The sequence below is a fragment of the Mastomys coucha genome, unplaced genomic scaffold (assembly GCF_008632895.1).
Source record: "Mastomys coucha isolate ucsf_1 unplaced genomic scaffold, UCSF_Mcou_1 pScaffold6, whole genome shotgun sequence".
Lineage (NCBI taxonomy): Eukaryota > Metazoa > Chordata > Mammalia > Rodentia > Muridae > Mastomys > Mastomys coucha.
In genome coordinates this window covers 124,560,551-124,570,040 of record NW_022196912.1, presented here as the reverse complement: position 1 = coordinate 124,570,040, position 9,490 = coordinate 124,560,551, and the positions used below count along the sequence as shown (strand labels likewise).

Sequence of the window (9,490 nt, the reverse complement as noted above, 5' to 3'; positions counted from 1 at the left end):
CATGACTGCTCACAGTAGCTGACCGTCAGTCCCCCATGACTGCTCACAGTAGCTGACCGTCAGTCCCCTATGACTGCTCACAGTAGCTGACCGTCAGTCCCCTATGACTGCTCATACTGCCCAGGTGCCGTCCTTTTTTTTTTTTTAGATTCATTTATTTTATGTATATGAATGCTGTAGCTACATGTACACCTGTGTGCAAGAAGAGGGCATCAGACCCCATTACAGATGGTTGTGAACCACCATGTAGTTGCTGGGATTTGAACTCAGGACCTCTGGAAGAGCAGTCAGTGATCCTAACTTCTGAGCCATCCCTCCAGCCTAGGTGCTATTCTTAATATTTATAGAAATGTATTAATCTACCCAGTGTCTCCTACTCCTAGGCCTGATGTTCATATCTCACTTTAAAAATGAGGAAATCAAAGTCCATAGGAAGAAGCAACTTGCCCAAGGCTATCCACCTTAAGTGGTAGAACTCATTGGAACTAAGCTGGGCGCCAGAGTCCGTGTTCTCAAGCACGGGCAGGCTGCTGCTGAGGGACAAACTGCCACTAGCCCTGCTCGTGTCCTCTCCCCAGATGAGCTAACCGAGGACTGAGATAGGTGTAATCCAGGGTGAAGCTCTTCAGGTAGGACAGAGCTGCACTGATGTCAAGTCTGTGAATCCTTCACTCTACTCCTGGCATGACTAGGGCTTCCAGTGAGTACCCCTCTCTCTCCAGACTGTTCTTATGACAACGCAGACCCACAAAGAGTTCTCAGTCTCTAAAGCTTTCACTATGAACAACAGGTCACATGACTTCAGTAACCGAGCACCTAGTAGCCCTGTCACACACTGAAGAACAAACAGCTAAGGGCCACAATCATCTGGCTTTAGTGAGTTGCCACTCACATGTACCATGAGTGAGGTCTGGGATGGGCGTGACTCTGAGAAGGTGGGGCCTTAGCATCGTAGGTGTGGTTTTTGACATTCAAGATGCATGTAGTCTATTACAGACATCACTAGAAGAAACGGTCCTGTGGCTGTTTTCCCTTGTCCAGCAGGCATCGGGGAAGACAGGGCAGATGAGACCTGGAGACTCCAGGCTTACCTGGACCTGTGGCACCTAAGACATCCTAAGTCCTGCCATGGCTGTTGTAGAGGTGGCAGCAGTGGGTACAGGATGGCCCTGAGTGGAGATGGCACCCTGGTGATGAGAGGCAGCCTTGGGGAAGAAGTCCAGGCAGGGCTCTGGGAAGCAGAGCCAAGGACGCTGGCTACTGAGGCTGTGCCCCTGCCTGTACAGTCGTTGCTCCTAGCCTGTCCCCTCCCTCCTTTTGAATGCTTAGTCTCCTAAACCCTGAGACCCTCCAGTGACAGCAGCCTGTGTTTACCTTATTCCAAGAGGAAGAGGTGGCTCAGAACACCATTTAGAAGACCAGCTGCCTGTCCTTGGTTAGGGGCAGGGCTGTGTCACTTCTGGGTTGTAGCTTTCAGAGGCTGTGTGGGTGAATCAGACATCCTAAAAGCAGCCCATGATATTGGGAGAATGAAACAAGGTAAGAACAAGCAGAGTTGGCCTGACTGAGGTCACACTGCACCGTCTTCATGGTAGCCGGTGGCTGTGGCTCAACAGCATGAAGCAGAGCTATAGTGCACATTGCTGTACCTAGTGAGTGCATGCTTCATCAGGTGGTCCCCAAGGACCAACAAAGAGGAGATGTCGCCAGTTCAGGTCCAATATTTACACGTTTAATTTTACCTTTATTAAGAGGACCGACCCTTCAGTTTTCCCGTATCACTCCTGGACATATGTAAGAAGGAAAAACATGTTACCTATGGTTTTTATTTAACACTTCTTTTGTGCTAGGTAGTGGTGGCTTACACCTTTGATTCCAGCACTCAGAAGGCAGAGGCAAGTAGGTCTCTGTGAGCTTGAGGCCAGACTGGTCTACAGAGCTAGTTCTAGGACAGCCACGGCTACACAGAGAAACCTTGTGTCAACTGCCCCCCCCACACACATACACAACACAACAACTACTTTGCATTTTAAATTATTTTTTCCTCTATGTCTGTTTGTGTGTGTGTGTGTGTACACATGAGCCACGTGTATGAAGAGGAAGGCATCTGATCCCCTGGAGTGGAGATGAAGTTTCAGACTGTTGTGAGCACCTGACCTACGTGCTGGGAATGAACTCTGGTCCTCTGCACAGGTCGATACTTCAGTCCTGCTGGCTGTCTTTGTTATAGCATTACTAGTAGTTTTCTTTTGAATGTCTGACTCAGAATGACTGACATCTTTGTTTCCCTGACTGTCAGGGTCTGCCTGCCATTCAGAATGTGTGTGAGGCAGCACTTGTCACTGGAGTATTTCTTTCTGAAATGATGATATCATCCTACTAGGGGTTTGTGGTGTTTTATGGACCTATATTAAACTATACATGCTGGTGGGTTTCATCTGACCTTTTCATCCATGTCTATAATAAGTTTTGATCTTATCTGCCCTTTCTAACATTTGTCTCTCTCCTGCTAATCCCATTCCTTATCCAACTCGCCCACTTCCTCTTTCACATCTTTTAAGAAAGCTTTTGGGTTGCCTTGTGTCTGAGTGTTTGTTTGCATGCATGCATGTGTACAGTGGGTGAGCTTATTTCTTTTGGGTTGCCTTCTGTGTCTGCGTGCTTGCTTGCATGCATGCATGTGTACAGTGGGTGTGCTTATTTCTTTCTGTGTCGGAGACCCAGTGAGCTTAGGGTTGCTCATAGGAGCACAAGTGAGGGGCTAGCTACAGGAACATGGGCCCTTACCAGAAGATCTGCCTGCCACTAAGGAAAATGTCTCCAGTAACTGCCTGGAGATCCTGAGGGAGGGATGGGGCCCTATGCGGTCCATTTCCCTCTGTTATGGAATGTTGATGGGCTGGCTTGTGGAAGTCTTGTCAGGTGACCACAGCTGCTGCGGGTTCAGCAATGCAGTACATGTCACGCCTGAAAGACAGCACTCCATGACACTCTACCACACCCTCTGGCTCCTCATCCTCCCCTTGACCCTCCTGCAGCATCCCCTGAGCATTAGAGGTTGGTTTTTGTGTCTGAGTCTAGCAGTTGCGTATTCTCAGCACTTCACCATTTGGGAGTTTGCAGCCCTGCTGTTGGTTAGGACTCCTGGAAAGTGTGGTTCAGATCTCCTATGTTATGATATGGCATGTGCTCAGCTGCCTGCTTCTGATATCCTCATGAGAGCTTGTAGTGTCTGCCTCTGGTGTAAAGTTTGGAGAGCCGTGCCCGCCCACGTCTCCATCTCCAGCCCTGTCACCCAGTTTACAGTGTGTGGTGGTAGAGTTGGTGAGCAATCAGTGTCCCAGTATGCAGTGTGCTTCTGCCTTTCATCTCTATCCAGTGAGCAAGCCCTGTTAGAGAGGTGAAGAAATTGAATTTCAAACAAAAATGAAACTTTTCCATTTTCAGTTGCCTAAGACAGTGGACTTTGAAAGCACAGAGCTGGAAGGAGTCTGTCTTTGAGTTTGTGATGACTGATAAAGTTGATACAAGGTTTCTCTGTGTAGCCCAAGATCATTGGGTTGATCTTCTCCCCTCTGGTCACTGGTCTCTGGTCTCATGGCTCTCTGGCTTTTCTTTCAGAGCCTTTTGTGAGATACAAGGTGCTCCTCGGATCACACAGAGGCATGCTTGTATACACATGCAGCGGGCAAGACCTTTGGGCCTCCAATACGGAGGCTGCGCTATGCTGAGACCAGCATGCGACCAGAAAGCCAGACTTTTGTTGAAGACAGGGCTTTTATGGGAGTGTATGTGCTGGATAGTCTGTCGTAATGCAGGCCGGTCCTCCTTCCCACGCCCTGACTCACAGTGTGAGTGTGAGTGTGAGTGTATCACTGCTTGCTTAAGCTGTACATCTGTGAGGCTCCAGGTGACACTCCGTGGAGCTTCCTAGTGACTGCTCACTGAGGATTTCCTTGCAGAAGGCTCCAGTTACACAGACGAGGGAAGTAGCTTTGCGTTTGTCATTTGTCGCTGCCCAGCAGACTGCAGTTCTAATTGCCCTTCTTTTCTTTCTGTTTGTTCTAGACTGTTTGAAAAGAAGAAACTGGTAGGAACCAGACATACACTGGACCTGGAGGGTTGGGATGTGTTGGGGATGACTGGGTAGTGAGCCCATTCCTTTTCCAGGGTGTGGACTCTCACTGTCTATTGCACTGTTCCCCTGGTGCCTCGCTCTCATGAGGACACCCTAGGGATAGAAGGGAAGAGAGTTGGCCACAGTAGCCTGGGCTGGGGTGAAGGAGACCAAGGAAGAGAGGAGGATGGGTAGCTGCTCAGACTCACGCTGGGCCAGGGAAGCTAAGAGATCTGATGCCTGGAGCCTGGGCCCATGCTTAGGACTTCCTAGACCTGAGTGTGGATCTTAGCATCCACTTGCTAGCAGATCACCAGATGTTAGGGTGGATAGCAGAGACTTTCTTACCACTTCACTCCTGAGGTCAAGTTGAGATGCTAATGCCAAGCTCTGGCTGTGGGGCTGGTGAGATGGCTTAACAGGTAAAGGCGCTTGTGGCCAGTCCCGTGGACCTACCTGTGTGGGAGCTTTTCAAGTTGTCCTCTGACCTCCACATACACTTGTGGCACGTGTGGACACACACATGTACACATTCATACACATTAATAAATAAATGTGAATTAAAAAAAAAGAATTGGCCAGATGTGGTGGCCTAAGCTCATGGGAGGTAGAGGCCTGGACTATGTATTGAGTTCTAGGCCAGCAGGGGTAGTACACAGAGGGACCCTGTCTCAAAAATACCCCAAAATAACAACAATAAAAAACCCACTTGTAAAAGATCTGGATATATGGACATGATGGCAGAGTGCACTCCCGTAATTGGGACAGTATGAAGGCAGGTGTGAACCAGGGACTCTAGAGATGCGAAGGATGAGGGGCATTGTGAGGAGAGGTCAGGACCAATTCGTGATCCCAGGCAAGCCTGATTAGAGCCAGCGCCAGCCTCTGTGAGCAAGATGGAAGGTTCCTGCTCAGGCCACCCTGAAGCATGGAGTCTCGCTGCCTTATCCCTCCCCAGTGCTGGGGCTGCACATTTGTGTCATTATACTTGGATCTCTACTTTCTATACAGAGAAAAAAAGTTGTTGACACAGGGTCTGATTTTGCAGTCTGAGCTGGTGGCAGACTAAGGGGGATCCTCTTGCCTTAGCTTCCCAAGTGCTGCAATTAAAGACACTGTTATGCTTAGCTCTGCATGCATGTGTGCACGCGTGCGTGTGTGTGTGAGTGTGTGAGTGCATGTGTGTGCATGTGAGTGTGAGTGCATGTGTGTGTGCGTGTATGTGAGTGCACGTGTGCCTGTGTGTGTGCATAGGAGTACATGTGTGAGTGTGTGTGTGTGAATGTGCGTGCGTATGTGTGTGAGTGAGTGTGCGCATGTGTGTGCATGTGAGTGTATGGGGGTGAGTGTGCATGTGAGTGTGTGTGAGTGTGTGTGAGTGCATGTGTGTGAGAATGTGTGAGTGTGTGTGAGCATGTGTGTGCACGTGTGAGTATGTGTGACTGTGTGAGAGTGTGATTGTATGTGTGTGTGAGTTTGTATGTGTGTGTGCGCATGTGTGCGTGAGAGTGTATACATGTGTGTGTGTGTGCATGCGTGTGTGTCTGAATGAATGAATGTATCTGGCCTGCAGAGCCCAGAGTTGAGAGTCCCCTGCAACAACTGACCAATGGAGTGCAAGAGCAGGAAGTGCTCTCAGTTGCTGAGCCATCTCTCTGGCCCTGATTGTTTTGTAATTCTAGGGATGTCATGTGAAACAGTACAATAAAAGATTATGGTACTGAATGAAGAGTTAATTGTACTTAGAGATCTTAAAACTAAATTATTTTCTGCTCTTGTTTTGAGACAGTGCTTCTATATAGCCCAGGCTGGCTTGGGACTACTTGTATAGTGTAGGCTAGCCTTGAACTTGTGGCAACCATGTCTCTACCACCTGTGCTCTGCAATTACAACTACCATCTTCTGCTGACTTACACTATCTTCTGATTTGTTTGTTTGTTTGGCATTGTTGTTTTTGAGACAGGGTTTTATTAGCTTAGGCTCTCCTCAGTTCACTGTGTAGCCCAGGCTGGCTCTGGAATCTGATTTTGTGCCTCTACCTCGAGAGTACTGGGTTACGGGCCTGGGATTGACTGTAACTATTTTCTTTTTGTTTGTTTTTTGTTTTTTTGCTTTTTCAAGACAGGGTTTCTCTGTGTAGCCCTGGCTGTCTTAGAACTTGCTCTGTAGACAAGGCTGGCCTTGAACTCAAAGATCTGCCTGCCTCTGGCTCCCAAGTGCTGGGACTAAAGGCGTGCACCACCACCACCACCCTGCTATTTTCTATTTACATATCATATATATCCTTGTTTAGCAGTTCAAAGAAAAAGAATAAATTTATTTACTAAAAAATTGTTACACACTTCAAACTAACAATGTCAAACAAATAGGGAGAGAGTGAATGAACCATGGGAATTTTAAAGAGTTGAAACTTAGTGTAAAAACATTCACCTTTCAAACTGAAATCAAGAAAGTTTTGTGACCCCTTTGAAAAACAGTAGAGTGCAGTGCTGGCAGTTGAGTGCTGTGACTGAGAATTTGGACTGGGGAGGGAGCTTCTGAGGCTAAGAGCTTGTGCTGCTCATCCATTCTCAGCACTCAACACTGGGCAGCTCACAACTGCCTGTAATTCCAACTTTAGGATATCCAGTGCCCACTCCTATGCACATGCCATACGCACACACAAACATTATGTATGTATGTATGTATGTATGTATGTATGTGTATATCATGGTGCATGCCTGTCTTCTTAGCCGAGGCAGGAGGATTGCTTGAGCTCAGAAGCTAGAGATTAGCCTGGGCAACATAGAGACATCTCATCTCAAAATATGTAACGACTCCCATGTAGACACAAAGCCTAGGAATATAGGAGGATTTCAAATGAGTCCTCATGATTTCAAGAGCAACACAGACTTTAGAGGAATGTTCTGGAAGGCTCCAGTCAGACTGTGGTGTCTTGAGGGGCACTCAGTATTATTCTCACTAGAGTAAAAATGTATGCTTTGTGTGGCATTAGTTGAAATTGTGCCAGTGTATAAGATTTTAAATGGCAGGCTGGTGAGACAGCTCAGCAGGTGAAGGTGCTCATCACCAAACCCCACAATATGAATCCAGGTCTGGGAGCCATGTGATGGAAGGGGAGAACCGGCTCCCGCAGGCTGTCCTCAGACCATGCCAGGCCTGTGCTCTTCTCTAACTAATAAATGAAGGGTTAAAAAGTAAATGAGGTGTTTACACCATATTTCCTAAAAGTACTTCAAGTTACTCTTCTCTGGGGAGCCTAACTTGTCACAGTTAATTTTTGTCTTTAGAGAGGAAGGACTCTCTTTGAGCTAAGGCCTGTATAATTCAGGCTAGCATGAAATCCTGATCCTCTGGCTTCTGGCTTCTGAAGGTTGGGTTTACAGGAGTGTGTTGCTACCCCCAGCCAGCTCTCAGACACTGTTAAAGTCAAACGCTTGTGTTTAGTTTATATAGGTGTGTGTGTGTGTGTGTGTGTGTGTGTGTGTGTGTGTAGCGTTGGTAAACATATTGGCCCATTTCCTTGACTGCACAGGGAGAAGACATCCATTATCAGAGAAAAAGATCATGCATTACATGTATCAACTGTGCAAATCGCTGGACCACATGCACAGGTAGCTGGGAGGGGGCGGCTCCCCAGCCGCGCGCAGGGACATGGCTCTAGGCGGAGACTCTGGAACAGGAGGTGCAAGTCATTCTCTTCATTCTGTCTTTAATACTCAATGCAGAAACGGGATTTTTCACAGAGATGTAAAACCAGAAAATATACTAGTAAAGGTAAAAACTTTTATATAGAAAAGTTTTATTTTGATATCAAAATAAAGGTATACTATAAAGTTTTAAATGTTTTATTTTTTCTAGGTTTATATTTTATTTTTAATTAAATATATGTGTTTGTCTGAGTGCGGGTAGGTACAGAAGTTTAGGTGCCCATAGAAAAGGGTAGACTTGTGAGAGCCCTGGAGCTGGAGTTACAGGGTTGTGAGCTGCTCTGGATGCTGGGAACTGAACCTGAGTCCTTGGCCAGAGCAGCACACATTCTTAAACACTGAGCCATCTTTCCAGACTCAGAATATAAAATTTGATTCACTGGATACATCTTCTATCCAGATAGCTAGAAATAAAATGGTTTTGGTCTGAGTTTTTTGTTTTGTTTTAAGATTTATTTTATTATTTCTTTTATGTATGTGAGTATACAGTCACTTTCTTCAGACACACCAGAAGAGGGCATTGGATCCCCTTACAGATGGTTGTGAGCCACCATGTGGTTGCTGGGAATTGAACTCAAGACCTCTGGAAGAGCAGTCAGTGCTCTTAACCACTGAGCCATCTCTCTAGCCCTTGGTCTGAGTAGAACCCAAGGCCCCGTTCATGCTAGGCAGACTGTGTGCCCAGGGCCCCGTTCATGCTAGGCATACTCTGTGCTCTGGGCCCTGTGCATGCTAGACAGATTCTATGCCCTGGGCCCCCTGCATGCTAGGCAGACTGTGCGCTGGCCTGGGTTCTCAGTCTTCATTCTCCACGTTTGTAAAAGAAGGCTCGCTTTAGCAAATGCTGTCAACACTATTGATTTCTCTCCTGAAGGATGCAATAGAAGGAGTCAGTCCTTCTTAGCAGACAGACAGCTACTCCCTGCAAACAGCCATTCTCCTGGATGACTGTCAATGTGGGAGAAGGAGAGTTTGGAGGCCTCCAACTTTGAAATTTCTTAAACTTGAGGTTTCTGCAGAAGTCGCCTGTGCTACCCAAGCTTAAAGTGTACACGTATGGATTCTCTATTTGACTTGCCGTCAGAAGAGTCTCCTTGAGCCACAAGGCTGTAGGAAGCCTGTGTGCAGTGAGGCTAGAACCGAACCACCTGGAACAGACCAGCCTTGGGTGCTGCCGTAGGAGGCCATCTGTGATTGGTGCTTTGCTTAGCCACCTTCAGCATGAGGAAGTTTGTAAATGTTTTCTGTTTTTCCACTAGAGATACTTTAAAGTGCACACTCGCACAGCCCACACATTGTGTTCCGAGTTGCTTAGCTGCTGGGATTTTCCTGTATTTGTACATTAGAAATGGTCCGTGTGGTAGTGGCTCCAGACTGAGACAGCCAACCCTACCCTCTCTCCTTTGCAGCACGATGTCCTGAAACTAGGGGACTTTGGGTCGTGCCGGAGTGTCTATTCCAAGCAGCCCTACACAGAGTACATCTCTACCCGGTGGTACCGGGCCCCAGAGTGTCTCCTCACCGACGGGTTCTACACATACAAGATGGACCTGTGGAGCGCGGGTTGCGTGTTCTACGAGATTGCCAGGTAGAGCTGGGCCAGCCTGATGGACCTCCAAGGGTGATGTGGGCAGGTCACAGGTGAGGCTGGGTGAGGCACTTG

General features: G+C 47.5%; 1 protein-coding gene across 10 annotated transcripts in view; it reads left to right on the top strand.

Annotated features, from left to right (window-relative positions):
• Mok (MOK protein kinase) overlaps positions 1-9,490 on the top strand; it is a 36,473-nt gene that overhangs the window by 21,485 nt on the left and 5,498 nt on the right. For 8 of the 10 annotated variants that reach the window (XM_031356179.1, XM_031356187.1, XM_031356183.1 and 5 more), the window contains 3 exons: positions 7,653-7,731; positions 7,846-7,894; positions 9,237-9,415. In XM_031356179.1, coding sequence (XP_031212039.1) covers positions 7,653-7,731; positions 7,846-7,894; positions 9,237-9,415 — 307 coding nt within the window. The remainder of the gene's footprint in view (positions 1-7,652; positions 7,732-7,845; positions 7,895-9,236; positions 9,416-9,490) is intronic. The other 2 variants (XM_031356184.1, XM_031356181.1) reach the window with 1 other exon arrangement.